The 21,203-nt window shown below is 36.2% G+C and overlaps 5 protein-coding genes and 1 pseudogene across 6 annotated transcripts; 2 read left to right on the forward strand and 4 right to left on the reverse strand.

Moving 5' to 3' along the window:
• Nucleotides 1-1,569: 1,569 nt before the first annotated feature.
• On the reverse strand, nucleotides 1,570-2,152 carry LOC131169587 (pentatricopeptide repeat-containing protein At1g12300, mitochondrial-like). Its single transcript, XM_058128772.1, has 3 exons — nucleotides 2,139-2,152; nucleotides 1,975-2,061; nucleotides 1,570-1,876 (listed from the first exon to the last, which is right to left on the reverse strand). The coding sequence occupies exons 1-3, from the start codon at nucleotides 2,150-2,152 to the stop codon at nucleotides 1,570-1,572; spliced, it is 408 nt and encodes a 135-aa protein (XP_057984755.1).
• Nucleotides 1,627-3,015, reverse strand: LOC110639111 (pentatricopeptide repeat-containing protein At1g62930, chloroplastic-like). The gene has a single exon (XM_058128855.1). It carries the CDS (start codon nucleotides 2,961-2,963, stop codon nucleotides 2,271-2,273), a length of 693 nt encoding a protein of 230 aa, XP_057984838.1. The 5' UTR covers nucleotides 2,964-3,015; the 3' UTR covers nucleotides 1,627-2,270.
• Nucleotides 3,016-6,635: 3,620 nt separating this feature from the next.
• Nucleotides 6,636-9,580, reverse strand: LOC110639123 (pentatricopeptide repeat-containing protein At1g62930, chloroplastic-like). 2 transcript variants are annotated; one of them, XM_058128854.1, is made up of 3 exons: nucleotides 9,416-9,580; nucleotides 7,867-8,436; nucleotides 6,636-7,708 (listed from the first exon to the last, which is right to left on the reverse strand). In XM_058128854.1, the coding sequence occupies exon 3, from the start codon at nucleotides 7,700-7,702 to the stop codon at nucleotides 6,806-6,808; it is 897 nt and encodes a 298-aa protein (XP_057984837.1). In that variant the 5' UTR covers nucleotides 7,703-7,708; nucleotides 7,867-8,436; nucleotides 9,416-9,580; the 3' UTR covers nucleotides 6,636-6,805. The 2 variants fall into 2 exon arrangements, with proteins under 2 accessions (XP_057984837.1, XP_057984836.1); XM_058128853.1 differs by having other exon boundaries at nucleotides 6,636-8,436.
• Nucleotides 9,581-10,143: 563 nt separating this feature from the next.
• Nucleotides 10,144-11,039, forward strand: LOC110639106 (GCN5-related N-acetyltransferase 1, chloroplastic). The gene has a single exon (XM_021789930.2). The coding sequence runs from the start codon at nucleotides 10,312-10,314 to the stop codon at nucleotides 10,873-10,875; it is 564 nt and encodes a 187-aa protein (XP_021645622.2). The 5' UTR covers nucleotides 10,144-10,311; the 3' UTR covers nucleotides 10,876-11,039.
• Nucleotides 11,040-12,336: 1,297 nt separating this feature from the next.
• On the forward strand, nucleotides 12,337-19,757 carry LOC110639121 (probable WRKY transcription factor 2; annotated as a pseudogene).
• A 285-nt stretch (nucleotides 19,758-20,042) lies between these two features.
• On the reverse strand, nucleotides 20,043-21,203 carry LOC110639120 (F-box protein At3g07870-like). Its single transcript, XM_021789950.1, has one exon. The coding sequence runs from the start codon at nucleotides 21,201-21,203 to the stop codon at nucleotides 20,043-20,045; it is 1,161 nt and encodes a 386-aa protein (XP_021645642.1).

Here is a 21,203-nt window from a genome sequence, read left to right on the forward strand (position 1 = left end):
CTTAAATGCATAGCCCCATAGTGAAAGTTAAAAAAAAAAAAAAAAAAAAAAATCCAAACACTGCTGCCTGCAGTATACATAAGCTATAAACAAAAAGCCAAACCTTTTACCACATAATCTGTACAATAATCAGACAATAACTAAACATTCGCTTTATAGATGATGGGTATTTAAGTCATAAAGATTCATGCTACATACTAATGGAATTCATGCCAGCCTATCAATATTACAATTACACAGAATTCCCATTTTCTATCATCAGCAGATGTAAAATCAGAGGCAGATCCTTGATAATAAATGGTAGAAGACGCATTTTCACCTGAAGCAGAAGTGCGAGATCCTGCATATAAAGAGGGAGAGCTATGAGGCCATGAAACAGAATAGGACACAGGTGATAACAGGCAAGAAGATACAGGAGGCACTTTTCCCTGAACATATAAATGTGGCTACTTTCATTCATTAATTTGAGATTCTATCAGGGCAACATTAGCCACTACTGAAATTGGTGCAAGGTATAAGATAACTAGGTTGATTGTGGATTTAATTCAAAGAGGAAATAGATAGAAATTCTAGAAAAGTATGCACACAAACTCATCCTAAAAAGCTAAGGAGCACTCAGCTGAAAAATATTTAATACTAAAAATGGAACTAAAGTCGTACACATGTGATGATGGTATATATATATATATATATATATATATATATATATCAACTTAAGTGCTTTTATCATTTCCAGCATGAATTTTTAATTTTGTCAAAAAAATAAAACGATTAACCAGAATTTCCCCACTCAGCCCCTCTCTCATGAAACCAATTCTCCCCAGCCCGTGGGTCATAATGTTGCATTGCAGAGAAATAATTTTCCAACAATTAGCTCGTAATGTAGTAGGAGCAAGATTCTCACTAGATAAAGTGAAAGGCACCTCTGTAGGCCAAAAAAAAAAAAAGGGCAAATCTTAAGTCGTTCATATGCTTACCAAATACTTCTACCCAAGAACCGTGAATAAAACTATCAATAAAAGTTAAAATATATATGAAATGATTACTAGGTGTCTTTGGATGTGGTTCCTCTGATAAATGGAAATTTTCATTACTTTGTAATATGAGGACGTCTGAAGGCTTCAGCCAATGTGTTTGAGCTTGTAGAAACTTCAAAGATGTGAAATCTTCAGACAAAAAAGAAAATAACTATCAAAACATCAACTGAAATTTTGTTCAGCTTGACAAAGCCAGCAACCAAAACATCTTACTAACGAATTGGAAACCTTTATGGAGGGTAGCCATTCTACTCACTATATATAGGAAACTGGAGTTACTTGACTCTTTCAAAATAACATAGCAATAAAACAAATTCATTAATGTTAACATGATGTTAGTACTACCAAACAATTTCTTGCAAAAAGCAAACACAACTGCAAGGACAATTGTAATTTTACTCGTGAAATAGATTCACGTACCAATAATTCGCAACATAACTAAGACCTCTGCATCTATTAGTTAGGTGATGATTGCCAAAATCTCACTTCACATTTACATCTTTCGAATCTTCAGAACAATTTTTTAATTTTCTCAAAATGAGATGGTTATTGCGCGATAAATGTAAATTAAATCAGTGGTGGTAGCATCTGCAAAGAATCCCTTATCAACCATCTCATCAATAAGTTGCAATGCTTTTGGTACATCCTTATGCCTGAGAGACCCTTGAATAATCACATTATAACAATAAGCATCTAATAAACATCCACCCTCTTCGATTCCTCTAAATACCTTGTATGCTTCGTCTGGCAACCCTTTTTGGCAAAATCCTTTGTTTATTGGTACATCCTTATCAACCATCTCATCAATAAGTTGCAATGCTTTTAGTACATCCTTATGACTGAGAAACCCTTGAATAATCACATTATAACAATAAGCGTCTAATAAACATCCACCCTCTCGATTCCTCTAAATGCCTTGTATGCTTCATCTAGCAACCCTTTTTGGCAAAATCCTTTGTTTATTGGTACATCCTTATCAACCATCTCATCAATAAGTTGCAATGCTTTTAGTACATCCTCATGCCTAAGAAACCCTTGAATAATCACATTATAACAATAAGCGTCTAATAAACATCCACCCTCTTCGATTCCTCTAAATACCTTGTATGCTTCATCTAGCAACCCTTTTTGGCAAAATCCTTTTATTATTGTAGTATATGTACAAATATCAGGCCACAAACCTTTTTCGAAAAGCTTAGAAAATAGTTCCTTAGCATCATTAAGCTTCCCAACCTAGCACATGCCATTGATAAGAATATTATAGGTCACACGATTAGGCTTCAATTGACTCTTTTCCATCGCTTTGAATATGGTAAGAGCCTCATCAACATCTCCCTGTTTGCACAAGCCATCGAGCAAAATTGAAAAAGTTATTATATCTGGCTGCTGACCATAAGAGCACATGTTCTTGAAAAAATCTAGTGCAGTACGAGGCCTCCCTGCTTCCCACAATCCCTTTATAAGAGTACTATACGTAACAGAGTTAGGAACTAAACCTTTTTGAGGCATTTCATTAAAAAGTTTCATCGCTTCATCAATCATTTTGCTCTTGCAATATCCATTAATCAAGCTGCTGTAGCTGATGACATCAGCTATGCCATTGCTTACCATCTGATCAAATACTTTTCTAGCTTCATCCATTTGGCAATGCAGACAATATCCACACATCAATGAATTATAAGTGACCAAATCAGGCTTTATGCCCCATTCAAGCATCATATCGAAAATGCCTTGAGCCTTTGAAACCATTCCTTCCTTGAAAAGATTGTTGATCAATATATTGAAGATATAAGCATCTGGTGATATATTCTGCCCCACCATTTCATTTAGCAAGGCAAGAGCTTGATTTATTTTGCCTAAATTGCAAAGACCACGAATTAGGCCTCTGTAAGTGACAACATTAGGTGAAATGCCTTTGTTCCTCATTTGAGAGAAGATGTCTAAAGCCTCAGAATCAAGCTCATCCTTGCAAAGGACATCGATGGCTCACAGCCTCTCTCAACCATTTTCTTTAGTAACCCAATAGCCACGTTTGTTTTCCCAAATCTACAAGGACAGCTTACTATCACATTATAAGAATAAACATTAGGTTGATAACCTGCTGCAACCATATCATTGAAAAAGTCTACTGCTCCATTGATTTTACCCTCTATACAGAGCCCGTTAATTAAGGTAGTAAATGTCACAATGTCGGGCTCCAATCCCAATTGGAGGATTTTCCCAAAAATGGAGAAGCCAAAATCCACACGGTGTAAGCGGCAAAAGCAATTAATCAAGATGTTAAGAGAATAAACATTGTGTGAGATTCCCAGCGATTCAATTTTTCTGTACAAGGAAAGGACTGTGTGGTATTGTTTCATTCTGACGAGCAGAAAAAAAATTGACCAAATTGAACAATAGAAGGCAGAGGATTCATAAGAATGATGTGATTAAAGGAAGCTAAGGCATCATCAACGTCCCCAAAAGAAGCATTTAGATCTGAAGCTTGCATCTTGATGCGTGTGAGAGGAAGTTGATATAGAACTAGAAGACGAATGGAAAGAATAAGTAAATAACAGGATTGGAGATTGAAAGGTAACCAATTGTTGAAAGTGGAAGCTCCTGAAAGCTGAAGCTAAACACATGGTTTTCATAGAACTTAGCTTCGCCGTTATCATCATCTTCGATCTCCGTAAAGTTGCAAACTTTCACTCGGAAGTGGCCACAGAGTGGAGGACAGTTCTGTTTTGGTCCAAAAATGGGGTCAGTAATGCAGGATCTATCTCCTCCTATGCTTACTCGCCTTGTTTTTCCCTTCAATTTCTATTGATATTTTAGTTCTTCAACTACATAAGTAACTATATATTCATATAAAAATTTAAATTTATTTTTATTTTTATTTTACTGTCATCTTGATTGTTTTCTAAATTTATTATTATTATTGTTACTACTCACATTAAAATTAATTTAAAAAATTAAAAAAAATGATAATTTTTTAAAAACCTGCAACTTGTATAAGTTTAAGTCCATTAGTAATATATAATTTTCATTTATCTCTTTTCTTTTTACAATTCATTTTACCAACTTCTCAAGTGCAATACTCAATTAATAATCTAACATTTATGTTTTAATTCATACATTATAATTAAACATTTAAAGAGCAATACCCAAATTCCATCACACCATCAATTTTTTTTAAAAAAAATATTTGACTTTTCTTTTGTTAGAAGAGGCAAGCCTTTGATGGGAAATTGCTGAAGTTTATGTTAGCAGGTTGCATTATGTCCTTATCATATTAAATCTGATAAAAGTAAGTAGTAGAAATTACTTATAATTCTTTGCATCATTTGGAGCAAATCTAAGTATTTTGTTCCATAACATATCATTAATAGACAACAGCTGATATCTGCCATTTCATTAATGTCTTGTTGCCTCTGGTAAACCCTTTTACGGCTTCCCATTATATAGGACCAGTAATGGATCAATCTCTGCAGACCTCCCAAGAACCAGAAATGAATTTAGGTTATAGTATTTAATTTTATCTAGAGGCATAATTGGATGATTAGTGCAAGTAAATATGCTAAAAATGTTGATAAAATCTTGAAATTAAGAGAGAACTCACTTAGCATGAATTGCTTTTCCTAACTAATTCAACAATCACATAGCCATGCGGTCGCAACTTCATCATTCTATAACAAGCAAACATCATATAATTTTCTTTCAGTTGTGTTCCAACCGTTAATGAAAGATAACGACATTAACTACTAAATACTAATTACAAAGGACATAGCACATGAGCTGCCATGCTCTGCCAGTTGCCATCTTTCATCTGGCCATAACACATCCTCTTTTCTCACATTGAGAGGCCTCTCAATTTTCCCTAATTACTGTATACCTCATGGGAGACTGGACATACCTTACGCAGAGAAAACAAAGAATTTCAACTGAGAATCACTTCTTTCATTACAGCAAATTGACCATTTACGTGAGGGCTGTACATCAAATTATACTTACTTTTACTGTTCACAATCAACCACCACTCTGGACTTACACATCCCACGTTTCTTTCCTAAATTTCTGGTTGAGTAGAACAAAATAGCAAAAATAAATATGATAACCAGAACTCAATATGACAGCTAACATGCCTGCGGTATCAAACCAAAAATTTCAGCAGCCCAACACTCCAAGGAAATTCAAGGCAAAGTTTTGGTAAATCTGTAAGCTAGCTAGTTTTCTAAGCAGTCATGAATAACAGTAACTTCTCCTTTCTCAACTTCCCTTATAAAAAGAAACTTCACCAGAGTATCCCTCGTTTTTCCATGAAATACTGGGTGTTTGGTATGATTAATGCACTGACACGAGTTTTCAACCAGCTTGCGGTTTTATTCATATTAGTTCTTGGAGTGAGCGGTTGCTTAAAAACTATTTCTTCTCGATTAAAAATTAAGCCACAGAAAAGGCGCACCAGTTTGATGTCTCTTTGTAAGCTTCATTCGCATGTTTTTGGTTTCTCCATTGAATAGAGTGTTACTATAAAGTTTGATGTGAGGTTACAATATTATTGTCATATTTAATAAAAAAATCCTTTACTTATCCCCCCCAAAAAAAGAACTTTGTCACTAATTATTTTTATACATAAGGAAATAATATTTAATTAAAAAAAATTAACAAATTCATTAATTTTAACATAACGTTAGCATTAATAAACAGTTTCTTGCAAAAAGCAAAAGTAACTGAACCTCTTGCATCTGTCGCCTTATCAACCATTTCATCAAATAAGTTGTTTATCAACCATAAGTTGTAATGCTTTGAGGCAAAGTCCTATAGTGAGACTTCATATATGGTAAAAGTTGTCCAATGCACACTTGCTTGGGTTGTTGCTTTTGTATGTGATGTATTAGGAATAACTGTCCATTTACTCAATATCCATAATTAAATATATGTTTTTGAGTTCTCACATTCCAATCAAACCCATATTAAAATTTCAACTAAACATCACCATACAGCAAAATATTAACAAAAAAAAAAAAAAAAAAAACTGCTGGCTGCAGGATACATAAGCTATAAATAAAAAAGCCTAACCTTTTACCACATAATCTGTACAATAATCAGACAATAATTAATTATTGGTTTAATCTATGATGGGTTTTTGAGTCATACAGATTCATGCTATATACTACTGGAATTCATGCCAGCCTATTCATTATTACAAATACACAGAATTCTCATTTTATATCATCAACAGATGTAAAATCTAAGGCAGATCCTTATATTAAATGGTAGAACAAGCACTTGCACCTGAAGCAGAAGAGCTAGATGCTGCAAATGAAGGGGGAAGGGCTATGAGGCCATGAAACAGAATAGGACACAGGTGATAACAGGCAAGAAGATACAGAAGGCACTTTTCCCTGAACACATAAATGTGGCTACTTTCATTAATTTGAAATTCTATCAATGCAACACCAGCCACTACCGAAATTGGTGCAAGGTATAAGATAACTAGGCTGAAAGTGGATTTAATTCAACGAGGAAATAGATAGAAATTCTGGAAAAGTTTGCACACAAGCTCATCCTAAGAAGCTAAGGAGCATTCAGCTGAAAAGTATATAATACTCAAAATAACAATGCAATAAAACAAATTCATCAACGTTAACATGATGTTAGTACTAATAAGCAGTTTCTTGTAAAAAGCAAAGGCAACTGACTAGGGGAATTGTAATTGTACTCATAAAATAGATTGATCATTAACGTACCAATAACTTGCAACATAACAAAGACCTCTCAAAATCTCACTTCACGTTCCCATCTTTAGAACCTTCAGATCGATTTTTTAGTTTTCTCAGAATGAGATCGCCATTGCGTGATATTTTTATTACCAATTTGCCAGTGGTGGCATCTGCAGAGAATCCCTTATCAACCATTTCATCAATAAGTTGCGATGCTTTTGGTACATCCTTATGCCTGAGAAACCCTTGAATAATCACATTATAACAAGAAGCATCTGGTAAATGTCCACCCTCTTTGATTCCCCTAAATACCTTGTATGCTTCATCTAGTAACCCTTTTTGGCAAAATCCTTTTATTATTGTAGTATATGTATAAACATTAGGCTGTAAACCTTTTTCGAAAAGCTTAGAAAATAGTTCCTTAGCATCATTAAGCTTCCCAACCTTGCACATTCCATTGATAAGAATATTATAGGTTACACGATTAGGCTTCAACTGACTCTTTTCCATCGCTTTGAAGATGGTAAGAGCCTCATCAACATCTCCCTGTTTGCACAAGCCATCGAGCAAAATTGATAAAGTTATTATATTTGGCTGCTGACCATGAGAGCACATGTTCTTGAAAAAATCTAGTGCAGTACAAGGCCTCCCTGCTCCCCACAATCCCTTTATAAGAGTACTATATGTAACAGAGTTAGGAACTAAACCTTTTTGAGGCATTTCATCAAAAAGTTTTATCGCTTCATCAATCATTTTGCTCTTGCAATACCCATTAATCAAGATGTTGCAGCCGATGACATTAGCTATGCCATTGCTTACCATCTGATCAAATACTTTTCTCGCTTCATCTTTTTGGATATGCCGAAAATATTCGTCCATCAATGAATTGTAAGTGACCAAATTAGGCTTTATGCCCCATTGAACCATCATATCAAAAATGCCTTGAACCTTTGAAACCATTCCTTCCTAGAAAAGATTGTCAATCAAAATATTGAAGATATAAACATCTGGTGATATGTTCTGCCCCACCATTTCACTCAGCAAGGCAAGAGCTTGATTCAATTTGCCTAAACTGCAAAGACCATGAATTAGGCATGTGTAAGTGACAACATTGGGATAAATACCTTTGTTCCTCATTTGAGAGAAGATGTCTAAAGCCTCAGCAACAAGCTCATCCTTGCAAAGGGCATCCATGATTGTAGTGTATGTCACCACATTTGGCTCACAACCTCTCTAAACCATTTTCTTTACTAACCCAATAGCCACGTTTGTTTTCCTAAATCTACAAAGACCGCTTAATATCGCATTATAAGAATAAACATTAGCTTGATAACCTGCTGCAACCATATCATTGAGAAAGTCTACTGCTCCATTGATTTTACCCTCTATACAAAGCCTGTTAATTAAGATAGTAAAAGTCACAATGTCGGGCTCCAATCCCAATTTGAGGATTTTCCCAAAAACTGAGAAGCCAAAATCCACACGGTGTAAGCGGCAAAAGCAACTAACCAAGATGGAAAGAGAATAAACATTGTGTGAGAATCCCAGCGATTCAATTTTTCTGGACAAGGAAAGGACGGTGTGGTATTGTTTCATTCTGACGAGCAGAAAAAAATTGACCAAATTGAACAATAGAAGGCAGAGGATTCATAAGAATGATGTGATTAAAGGTAGCGAAGGCATCATCAACGTCCCTAAAAGAAGCAGAATAGAATTTATGATGTGAACCTTCGAGTAATTGGTAACTTGAAAACCCACGTTCAAGAATTAAATGAACAATATGGAAAGCACCAAATCAACCAAATCAATATGTATGAATTTGAATCTTTGAACCAGCACAATCAGATTGTTGTCTAATTCAAAGAAAATATCAGAAATGGGATTCTTGACCTAATTCATATGGAGAATGAATAAACCAAGAATATTATGCACATTAAACCTTGTAAGATAGAATCTCCGCAAGTTAACGAGCTTCACAATAACAAAGGCAACAGTCAATTTACTCACTAGAGGAGCAGAAACAATCTCTCATTAATATTCAAGTGTGTCCTCCACTCTCTCATTACACTTATTTATAGCCTCTTGGCTTCAAAACTAAAGACAAAAATATCCCTACTTTAGTAACAGCCGTAAGGAGTTTTAAGTCCAAACAAAAATTAATCTATCAAAAGACTAAAAACTCCTTACAAAAAGCAAATTTAATGCAGCAGCAAATAAGGGCATTTAAGTCCAAAAGAGAAGTGGTTATAACAGATGGAATATTCCTTGAAAAATGTGCCAGCAGATACATGTACATGAGTTGGATTTGGATCTGGTGCATGCATGCCCACAGGTTATTCCATGTAATCTAATGCTCCACGTGACACCTGGTCACTTCTAAGCATAATTTTCATCAAATTTAATCCTTTACATTTTTCTTCATGCCATTCCAGCTTATAATCCTTGCTCCTTATGATTTCACAAATTAAATTCTGAAGTGATTTAACTCTAGCTCTAGTAATTGGACCTTGGATGAAATGACCTTGGATGAAATCCTTAATTGTGTATGTAGCTTGATTCTCGTCAATTTAGATATGAAGCTTGCATCTTGATGCGTGTGAGAGGAAGTAGATCTAGAACTAGAAGAAGAATGGAAAGAATAAGTAAATAATAGGATTGGAGATTGAATGGTACCCAATTGTCGAAAGTGGAAGCTCCTGAAAGCTGAAGCTAAACACATGGTTTTCATAGAACTTAGCTTCGCCGTCATCGTCATCTTCGATCTCCGTAAAGTTGTAAACTTTCACTCGGAAGTGGCCACAGAGTCGCGGGCAGTTCTATTTGCGTCATTTCTATTCATATTTTAATTCTTGAACTACATAAATAACTAATATATATTCATAAATTTATTTCTATTTGAAAAAAATTCTTAATTATTTCTAAATTATTTTTCTCATAAAATTTTTATTTAAATTCAATACAATATAAACTCAATATATATATTTAATTAGTTTTTTTTCATAATATATCATGTATCTTATATTTTATTTTTTTAAACAATTTTAAAAATAATTTCAAACAGAAGTTATGAATAATATGTAAAATATATTGTAATATATCATTAATTTACAAAAGATTTTAATAAAATATCATTTAAGTTAAATAAATTCTATTTAATAAAATTTTATTTCTTAAATACAATTTTAATTTCGTATAAAAAAAATTAAAAAGTTAAACATAATACTGAAATTGACCTACTTAATTACTTAATTAGGACTATCTCCCATTTGAAGTCGCAACTTCATCATTCTATAATTAATAAGCAAATATCATCATATAATTTTCTTTCAGTTATGTTCCAACCGTAACTGAAGATAACAACATTACCTACCAAATGCTAATTACAAAGGACAAAGCACATGAACTGCTGTAAACTTAACGGGGAAACTGGAGTTACCTTTTGTGACAGCTAAAAGGCTATCCTCACGAAGATAAGGGTAACACCACAACCACAGGTTCCCGCCACTACCTAAGCCAGTCTCAACTGCCATTAACGCCCCCTTGAGACATAGCAAAGAAGGAACCAGAAAATGCTTCTACGTGGCACAATTTCTAATCCTTTACCCTCTCTCCACCTCAAAACTCCCCTTCGGCTCCGCAGCTACGCCCCCACCGCCACCACCATTACTAACAAATGCTCCATCTCCGACGAGGACCTGGAGTCCCGAGGCTTCCTCCTCCGTCGCACCATCTCCAACCTTAATCTCGACCACCTCAACTCTGTATTCGTGGCAGTCGGGTTCCCCAAGCGTGACCCGGAGAAGATCAAACTGGCGTTGGAGAACACGAACTCGCTCCTCTGGGTGGAGCACAAGAAAACACAGAAGCCAGTTGCATTTGCTAGAGCTACAGGGGACAATGTTTTCAATGCCATCATCTGGGACGTGGTGGTGGATCCTTCGTACCAGGGGATTGGATTAGGGAAGGCTGTGATGGAGAGACTTGTACAGGAGCTGTTAAAGAAGGGGATTGTGAACATTGCTTTGTATTCAGAGCCCCGGGTTCTTGGCTTTTATAGACCCTTGGGTTTTGTGGCTGATCCGGATGGGATCCGAGGGATGGTGTATTCCAGAAAACAGAAAAAAAGAAAGTAACATTTGATTCTTGAGTTTTTTACCTAATCATTCTGTTATTTAGTGCTACAAATTGACACATTGGTTTATAAATTAAATATATAGCAGGCTGAAAAGAACAAGTTTGCATTGTATCCTCTATATTAATCAGAACAAAGTAAGAACATCTCTCTTTTTTGACTGTAGATAGATGATGATTGATATAGCAGAACTAGAGGTGAGGTTTGGATGGGAACAACAACTGATAAATCCATCTTCCTAATGGATTGCATTATTGATAATATCTGGCGTTCCCCATTGTTTATCATTCAAGATCAGGTCATTTCACGCTTTCCACAGCCTCCATGACTGGAAAAGCCAGTTGGAGAAGAGAGAGCTTTAAGATTTTCCATCAGTGCTTTCCAAGCCATCAGAATTTTCAGCTGCAGATTAGTGGGTGAAGACAACAGTATATGTGGTTTAATTTAAAGCATTATCCTTTTTTTTTTTTTGTATTAGCATAGGCCCTAAACAAATAATTTATAATTCATATTTGCAAAAGCCTGCTAGTAAAAGGACTTGTACTTCGAGAAGAGCAGCTAGATCCTGGAAAGTACTGGGAGGCCACAAAATAGAAGAGGACACAGGTGATAACTAGTCAGAAGATACAGGAGGAACTCTTCCCTGAACACATAAATGTGACTTATGCTGACATTAATTTGAAATTCAAACAATGCAACACTAGCCACTACTGAAACTGGGAAAAGGTGCAGGATAACTGATACAGGAAGTAAACCAGCTGACCGAAGGGACGAGCAAGGAAGCGAAAGATAGAAATCCTGGAAAGTTGGCACATACAAACTTGTTATAACATTGGCTGAAAAATATTATATTCACATAAGAGGGGCAGGTGATTAGCGCTTCTATGTACAATTTCCTATGAAAAATAATAAGCATATTAAATTTTAGCTTTCTTTTTTTTTTTTTCAGAATTTTACGTTCTTGTCCGTTAATTAGACACCCTATGTCTCCATTAATCATTGTAAATAGATTAATTACAATATCATTGCAAAATTAAGCCATGTAATTATTAACTAGGTCATGTTTATGTAGCATTTACATAGTGTTTTACATTATATTTTTATTTGTGAAATATCAATTTTTAACGTTGAGGGAAAATTAATAAGAGGTAGAAAGTTGATGGTATAATCTTTATAGTTTAATAAAATTGAATGATAGAATGGATGTCAATTAATTTAAAATTAAGCTTAATTTTTATTTTTCCTTTGTTTAACGTCCTTTATGTTATAGTCATTGTAGTGGATAGTTATTAGTAAATAATCCATGATTAGTGAGTGGTTAATGTTGATCTGTTATTGATGCTGTAACTGATTAGCAACCGATATTAGTTGAAGCATCAAATGAGCAGAAACTTCATTAACAAGCCTCCATAAACTCTAGCTTCTCTCTCTTTTTTCAAAATGACACTCCCATGGACCCATTCTACCACCGCTACAGCTTCCCTCCAAAACATCTCATAAGGACAACTTTACTAATGGAATTTTCACCATCAGTTCCGATGATGCGTCGGAGAATGCTATCAGAGGAAGCATTTCCCAGAGAAGAGCGGCCAAATGCGGGTTCAAAGCGGATAGGATTAATACTGCCAGGTTTCGGACCACTAGTCCCTTGGCTTCGCCGGCAATTGGGTCGCCTTCTATAACTACTCCGCCCGGGATTAGCCCCACTGAGCTACTCGATTCGCCGATTATGTTGCCTAATTCTCAGATAAAGTTCTCTTTTTTTTTTTTGGCCGATCATTTTGATTTGCAATTTTTCTTGGTAATGCAGTTAAATGGAAGATTTTTAATTGAAACGAAAACTTATTAATATAACCATTGGTATATCATTGTTTGAATTCTGACTCAATAACTTCATTATTAGCATTTCTGAGCTCAATTTTGAAGGTCTTTGGAAAAGGAGTGTTTGGTAAAAGAGTATTCTTTTTGATTGTTTATTACTTGTGTGCTTGCATGAGGGGAGAAATCTGAGGTCGCAATAATTTAACGTGTAAAACAATGTCATTTGAATCTGCTGGCTATGGTCGTAGTTGTTTTCCCCTTTGTTTTTTATCAGAGGGAAACTTCTTTGTATAAGCACCTGTGTGTTTAGTAAGTTATTTAGAGCAAGTGGGTTGTCTTACTAGTTGTGTGATTTAGGTTTTAGAATGAAGTTTTCCTGAGTAGTGTTGATAAAAGATTAACAGAAATTTATAAATTTAAAGGAGGAGGGTTGCGGTAGGTGACAACCAGCGTAAAAATTTCGTCACACCCTATGATCTATGATATGGATTCAAATGATATAAACGTTGGGGCGTCCTCTACTAACGACGCGCTACATCGGAGCCCGGGTGTAGTGATAAAAATATGCAAGGGTGTAGGGCGTTCACCGAAAGCGATGCGCCATGCCGGCGCCCGGGTGTGGTGTTAAGTGAGCAAGGGTTCCCACATCATGGACGGGTGTGGGTAAAGAAGTTAGTCCATAGGACATATAATAGAATAAATAGTGGAACAGAATACAAGATAGACATAGAAAATAATAGAAGATATCATAGAAGGAGACCAATTAGGAAGGAGCAGGATAGGAGGAGGATCAGGGTTGGTACTTGGAATGTTGGATCACTTACAGGAAAATTAATGGAGCTTGTGGATACCTTGGAAAGGAGAAGGGTGAATATTGCTTGCATTCAGGAGACTAAATGGGTAGGAGAGAAAAGTAAGGAAGTGGGTAATTCAGGGTACAAATTGTGGTTTACCGGAAAGGAGAGAAACAAGAACGGAGTGGGTATAATCATAGACAGGACATTGAAAGACGCAGTAGTAGCTGTGAAAAGAGTAGGAGATTTGAATGAAGAAAATATTTTCATTGGTGGAGATTTGAATGGACATGTAGGAAGTGATAGGCAAGGTTATAAGAATGTTCATGGAGGTTTTGGTTTTGGCAGTCGAAATGAGGAGGGAAAAAGCATCCTGGATTTTGCTATGGCATACGACCTAATACTAGCAAATACCTACTTTATAAAAAGAGAGTCACATTTAGTGACTTTCAAAAGTGGGCAACATAGAAGCCAAATCGACTTCCTCTTAACCAGGAAGACAAATAGAGCTCTATGCAAGGATTGCAAGGTCATTCCAGGAGAGGCTTTAACAAGTCAACATAGGTTGGTGGTCTTGGATGTCAAGTTTAGGAACAATTCAAGTAAGGTCAGAAGAAATAGTGTAGCTCGAACAAAGTGGTGGGAGTTCAAAGGAGTAAAGCAAGTGAAGTTCAAAAATGAGCTTCTTGAGTCCGAAGTATGAAAGCTAGATATGGAGGCCAATGATATGTGGATACAGATGGCATCAAAGATTAGAGAAGTAGCTAGAAAAGTACTTGAGGAGTCTAAAGGACATGGACTACCCTCAAAAGAGAGATGGTGGTGGAATGAGGAAGTACAAAAGGCAGTGAAGAGAAAAAGGGAATGGTATAAGAAATTACCTAAATGTGATAATAATGAGGCATATGAACAGTACAAGATAGCAAAGAAAGAGGCAAAAAAGGCAGTTAGCCAAGCAAGAGCACAGGCCTTTGAAAAGTTATATGAGAAACTTGGAACTAAAGAAGGGGAGAAAGATATTTATAGATTAGCAAGGAGTAGAGAAAGGAAATGTCAAGATCTCAATCAAGTTAGGTGCATTAAGGATAAAGAAGGAAAAGTGTTGGTGAAAGATGAGGACATTAAAGAAAGATGGAGAAATTATTTTAATGATCTCTTTAATAATATTCAAAATGGAAATAGCGTGAATATAGATTATAGAACAATAGAAAAGAATGTAAATTATACTAGAAGGATTAGATCTTTAGAAGTAAAGGAAGCACTTAAGAGAATGAAAGTAGGTAAAGCCTGTGGACCCGATGAAATACCAATTGAAGTGTGGAAGTATTTGGGAGATATGGGAGTGGCATGGTTAACTAAATTATTTAATAAGATTCTAAACTCAAAGAAAATGACTGATGAATGGAGGAAGAGTATTTTAGTACCTATTTTTAAAAATAAGGGAGACATACAGAGTTGCTCAAACTATAGGGGAATTAAACTCATGAGCCATACTATGAAGTTGTGGGAGAGAGTTGTGGAGCATTGACTACGTCATGATACTTCTATCTCTCTCAATCAATTTGGTTTCATGCCTGGTCGTTCAACTATGGAAGCGATCTTTCTCATTAGAAGCTTGATGGAGAAATATAGAGATGGGAAGAAAGATCTACACATGGTTTTTATTGATTTGGAGAAGGCTTATGATAGTGTTCCAAGAGAGGTCTTATGGAATGCGTTAGAACAAAAGAGGGTATCTATTAGGTACATACAAGTATTGAAAGATATGTATGAAGGAGCAACTACTATTGTGCGCACAGTGGGAGGGGACACAAGAGATTTTCCGATTTCAATTGGATTACACCAAGGATCAGCCATAAGCCCTTACCTTTTTACATTAGTTTTAGATGAACTGACGAAACATATACAAGAGAGTATTCCTTGGTGCATGATGTTTGCGGATGATATTGTTCTGATAGATGAGACACGAGAAGGAGTCAATAGGAAGCTAGAACTTTGGAGAAGTACTCTAGAGTCAAAGAGTTTTAAGTTAAGTAGAACGAAGACAGAATACATGCATTGCAAGTTCAGTGAAGGCCAAACTGGTGATAGGGAAGGAGTTAGTTTGAATGGAGTGGCACTGTCTCAAAGTAATCACTTTAAATATCTAGGCTCAGTCCTTCAAGTAGATGGGGGATGTGAGGAGGATGTTAGTCATAGGATTAAAGCCGGATGGTTGAAGTGGAGACGTGCCACGGGAGTTCTATGTGATCGTAAGATTCCCAATAAATTAAAAGGAAAATTTTACCGTACAGCCATACGACCGGCTATGCTATATGGTAGTGAGTGTTGGGCACTGAAAGAGTCGTATGCATCTAAGATAAGAGTTGCAGAGATGAGAATGTTAAGGTGGATGAGTGGCCATACTAGACTAGATAAAGTCCGTAATGAAAGTATTAGAGAAAAGGTAGGAGTGGTGCCAATTGAAGATAAGTTGAGAGAAGGGAGATTGAGGTGGTTTGGTCATGTGAAGCGTAGACATACGGAGGCTCCAGTTAGACAAGTAGAGCACATTAGGCTAGAGGATAGAAAGAAAAAAAGGGGTAGACCTAAATTGACTTGGAGGAGAGTAGTACAACATGACTTAGAAGCATTACACATTTCTGAGGATTTAACTCAAAATCGTTCAGAGTGGAAAAAGCGAATCCATATAGCCGACCTCAAATTTTTGGGATAAAGGCTTAGTTGAGTTGAGTTGAGTTGTATAAATTTAAAACTACTGTCTAAATGGCGTGCATCGTGTCTAAATAAAATCCACGTTTCTGTTGCTTATTGTGGTTTTTGGTTGCTTTGAAACCAAAGGCTACCGGGCAAGGGCTAGCTGAAACTTATCTATGAGAAGTTCTAGGTTTGCAATTCATCAATGCCTACTTCATTTTACGTCATATGAATTATTGTTTCATGCCCCAGTTCTAGTTTTCATTCCTGAACCCACAACTGTTTGGTGGTGCTTATCTGTGCTGCCTCTGATCCTTTTGTAGAATCCAGAATGAGTTACAATTGTCGGCCATCAATCATTAACTTTCATTTTTCAGTTTTAATTTTCTGAGTTCGTGGTGAAATGTGGTCAGTCTACATGGTATGTTGAAAATACACTTCCAGCTTATTGACAAGTGAATTTTAAGCAGTCCTTCATGCATATATAGATTTGAAATAGCAGTTGACTAGGATTTAGTGTTTCATTATGTAGTTTAGCATAGCAAAACAACAAATAGAGCAGTGGTGAATGACTTTAACGGTTGATAATAACTGAATATATTGTTTCCGGTGGACTTTTTGTTTTCTAAGGAATTCAGTTTGTTTATGACATAGATTTAGTTCTGTCATCATTCATTCCAATTACCAAATTATTGCCCATTTTATTGATGACCCTATGTTGTTCATTCCAGTTCCATCTTATGTGTGGTTGATATAAATTCTTGTGGTTTTTTTTTGGGGGGTGGGGGTTGGGAGGAACAGCCTTCTCCCACCACTGGAACTTTTCTGTTATTACATCTCAATTATGAAAGTTCAATTCTGAATACAGTGATTCCTGCTGATGTGGACAAGGGCAGCAGTGCTAGTTCCTTCAGATTCAAGCCTCACAAGGGTCCTGGTCCTGTGCCAGATTTTACTATATTAGAAAATCAGGTTCTTGTTAACTTCGACAAGTATTTTGGTTCAGCATTGTGGATTTTGAATTTGTGCTGTCAGAACACCAACTTAACAAGATCAATGATTTACAGCCATATTATGGTTATTACCTTAAGCTTTTCACATTGTGACTTATATTTCCAGTGGACATTTATGAATCCACATGCTTTAGAGATTTTGATTGTTGCTACATGAAGTAGCCTTGCCTATTATAGCATCATGGGCACGATTTTATTATGCTAGGTTATTTCATATGATGTAATCAATGTTTTAATTGAGATTTATGTGTCGCTTTTTCCCCCTTATTGACAGGAAAATAATATTGATTGTCAAGCAGTTGTTGCAGTAGAATCATCAATGGCTTTTGAATTCCCATTTGAGTTCTTAAAGGACACTACCACAAAAATTTGTGCTGGAGATTCTGCCACTGACATGAAAGTGTAAAATGGCATGATTGCAAATGCCAACTTCAGTGATGTTCAGATGGATCATGCTGATGTGGCTAGCAATCAAACGTCTCTACAAATGGAACTCGTCCCCAGGGAAAACGTTGGGACCCACGATCCTCAGGAGGAAGAGAAAGGGACATTCCCTGCTAGAGGAATTGGAAGGAATTTAGAGGATGGATACAATTGGAGAAAATATGGGCAGAAGCAGGCGAAATGCAGTGAAAATCCAAGAAGCTACTCTAAGTGTACTCATCCATATTGTCAGGTAAGGAAAAAGATAGAGCGTTCCCCTGATGATCAAATAATGGAAGTCATCTACAAAGGTGCCCATAATCACCCTAAGCCTCAACCTAATCACCGTGCACAAGTTGGAACAACTTCTTCTTTTGATGAGATGCCAGAGATGGATCTGTGCCTGAGATGAAGGCAGTGAAACCTGCATCAAAGTTGAAGTTGGATCTGTGTTGAAAAATTCATCACCAGGGCCTAAGGATGTTAAAGTTGGTTCTGATCGGAGGGCTGATGGTATGGAAAGGACATCTTCAACATCTGTTGTAAATAAGCTTTCTGATCTGCTATCAACCACCCAAGGCAAATCTATGGGCACATTTGAATAGGCAGAAACTTCAGAGCTTTCTTCCACACTTGTTAGCAATGATGATGATGATGATAGGGCCACTCAGGGAAGCATATCAATTGGAGTTGATGCTGATATCGAGGAATCTGAGTAAAAAAGAAGGTACTTATCTGTGTGCTGTGGTGATTATTGCTGTGCAAAACAACATGATAAATTCTTTATATTTTATTTATTTCTTTTTTCACATTTCAGGAAGATAGAGAGCTGCTTGGTGGAAACAAGTTTCGCATCCAGAACTGTCCATGAACCAAGAGTAGTTGTCCAGATAGAAAGTGAAGTCGACATGCTTCACGATGGGCACCGCCAGAGCAAGTATGTATGGTCAAAAAGTCGTCAAGGGGAATCCAAACCCTAGGTATTGATATTTTATACTGTTTTGTCTTTGTGCATTCATCTAGCATGTTTTCTCAATTAAAATGGATGGCACTGACTGGAGTAGAGATTCTTGTGTGGACCTCTATTGAATTTGGGTCATTGGTGAGGTGCAAATATGGTTACTATTGGATACATATAGGACTTTTGAGAGTGGAAATTTTGGTATATTTCATCTAAGAATATGGTTATGTTATATTATTGTTGTTGTTGTTATTATTATTATTATTATTATTGGGGGCCGTTATTTTTAAATTTTTTTTAAACGTCTCTTATTTCCTGAAAGGAGTTATTACAAATGCACAAGTGCTGGATGTTCAGTGAGGAAACATGTGGAGAGAGCCTCCCACAATCTGAAATATGTAATAACAACATACGAGGGGAAACACGATCATAAAGTGCCAGCAGCCAGAAACAACTCTGTGAACTCAGGCAGTACCAATTTAACCCAGGTTATTGTCAATTCATAGCCTGCCCTGGCATTAACCCGAAACACCAAACCTGAGACGCAAATTAAAGATTTTGCACCTGGTTTTGATAGAAAAACAGCATTTAACAATGACTATTTGAGACCCAGTTTTCCTGGAAATTTCAGTAATGAAACGAAGCTTGGAGCTGCATCCATTTATCCACTGAAGTTCCCAACCTTTAAACACACCATACCTTATAGCTCTTTTGAGTTCAATCGTAGTACTACCCATCACTCTGGCTCTATTGCCTCACTTGTTCAAAATTTCATTGCCATCAAGTATCCATGCATCTGTTAATCTTTCTCTGGCATGCCAGAGTCAACCCTTCCGCTCAAGGCAGCCGTTGGTCAAGCCCAAAATAGAGCAAAGGGAAGATGATGTTTATGATACTGGACAGTCCAGAACTGATCATGTAAATGCATCTCAGTCATCATCATCACTATATCAACACATCACGGATAACTTCCCATCATAGAACTTGCGCTTTGCCTGCCTTCTCATAGAGTAGTGTCAAAGGGTAAAAGGAAAATAAAAAAGAATTGAAAGATTCAATGATTAAAGGTTTTTCTCTTGCAGTTCTGTTCTTATGGTAAACTTATTTCTCATATATATAGTATAGAAAATGAATATAGGTATTTCTATTTATTTACGTAGTTTTCAATTTTAAAAATGGACCTTATGTTATAGTAAAATCTATAATTTACCATTTCTTCATTTCTTATGCATTTTTTCCTCAAATTCAACAATAGTATTACAGGTGGGTTTCCTAAATATTTAATTACTCAAGGTATATCATAGAAAATCAATAAATAAATATCACGTGTGAATAAATATAAAATATCAACAGTAATTGATGTAATGTAAATCTCACTTATATTAATGAGTATAAAACATAGAAATTTATTTACTCGATGAATTAAATTACCTAAATAATCAAAGAAAGACATGGAATATCAAATCATTGTCTTGTACTTGAGTTTAAAAAACTTCAAGTTGTCTCCCACCACCACGTCTTTGAGTGAAGCAACGTTTGGATTATTGGGAACAATTAAATCAAGTCTTTTTCCATCAAAATGCAATTGAACCTCTTGAGGAATATCCAGTCTTGTGTACTTGTTGTTCCCACGGTTATATAGAACGAAATCAAACCCATTATACAACAATAAGTCCCCATTTTCCAAAGCCTTTATTACCTCAAGATGAAAGAAACTACCGCAGTCCCGATGGTATTTTAACACAAGCAATTTAGCCCATGATTCCTTCACGCCATATTCTTTCATCAACCATATCTCTAAGACATAATCGTCATCATATTTACCATACTTGCATGCATAGATTGAGTCTCCAAAATCTCCAATGCCTTCCCATATATCCACACAAGGCAATGAGAGAGATCCAAATTTCTCCCTTTCAAAATCAAAACTCAATACTTCACCAAACCTTTCACGGGAGTTGTCAAGCCAATACAAATATCCATTAGCAAATACCTTTGAAAAATCTCTTCTATAGATACCTTCATATGAAGGAGCAGCCCCAATGCTTCTCCAAAAATCAGCAGTCCCAAGAGTGTATACGTATGCTTCCCAATATCTTCCAGATTTACCAAATCTGCAAGAAATCTCAATAGCCTTATATCGTTTACTCTTGAGACAGAACCCGAGTACACCATCGGTCAAGTCCCAACACCATCTGTTTCTACATGGAAGAGTTACGCACTCACCTTTCGATGGATTTATTATGAGAATACCTGGAAATTGTTGTCTAAGACAAAGCAAGCCATTGCATGAATTGACGAACAATAAGGGTCCAAGCCACGGTAGGGAACCCAAGTGGCAAGAACCTGCAAGAAATTCAAGGCAGAAGAGTTCCATCTTCTTGGTTTGTTGAAAGATTTCATCGGTTGAAGTACGGATCGTCAGCCCTTTGGTGACGGTCTCCATCAAGAGAAGGAGGCTAAAACAAGAAGAGGAATGAAGTTTAATAAAATCAGGGTCTGAGATAATGTTGCGCCATGACTTGCAGACCGCCCTGCACTGTGACAGAGCTGCGGTTGGGAGCTTGAAGAAGATACTTTCGACGATGTCGTTTGAGAGTTTTGAAATATAGCAATCCAT

Source organism: Hevea brasiliensis, chromosome 10 (genome assembly GCF_030052815.1).
Source record: "Hevea brasiliensis isolate MT/VB/25A 57/8 chromosome 10, ASM3005281v1, whole genome shotgun sequence".
In the NCBI taxonomy this organism is placed as follows: domain Eukaryota; kingdom Viridiplantae; phylum Streptophyta; class Magnoliopsida; order Malpighiales; family Euphorbiaceae; genus Hevea; species Hevea brasiliensis.

Bases quoted from the DNA above. Each gene is read 5' to 3' on its own strand.
- LOC110639123 (XM_058128854.1), bottom strand. From the start codon at position 7,702: ATGGTTTCAAAGGTTCAAGGCATTTTTGATATGATGGTTCAATGGGGC.
- LOC110639106 (XM_021789930.2), top strand. From the start codon at position 10,312: ATGCTTCTACGTGGCACAATTTCTAATCCTTTACCCTCTCTCCACCTC.
- LOC131169587 (XM_058128772.1), bottom strand. The intron at 1,877-1,974 runs GTTGCTAGATGA...AGGGTTTCTCAG, and splicing joins AAAGGATTTTGCCAAAAAGG to TCATAAGGATGTACTAAAAG.
- LOC110639120 (XM_021789950.1), bottom strand. From the start codon at position 21,203: ATGGATTGCTATATTTCAAAACTCTCAAACGACATCGTCGAAAGTATC.
- LOC110639111 (XM_058128855.1), bottom strand. From the start codon at position 2,963: ATGAGGAACAAAGGCATTTCACCTAATGTTGTCACTTACAGAGGCCTA.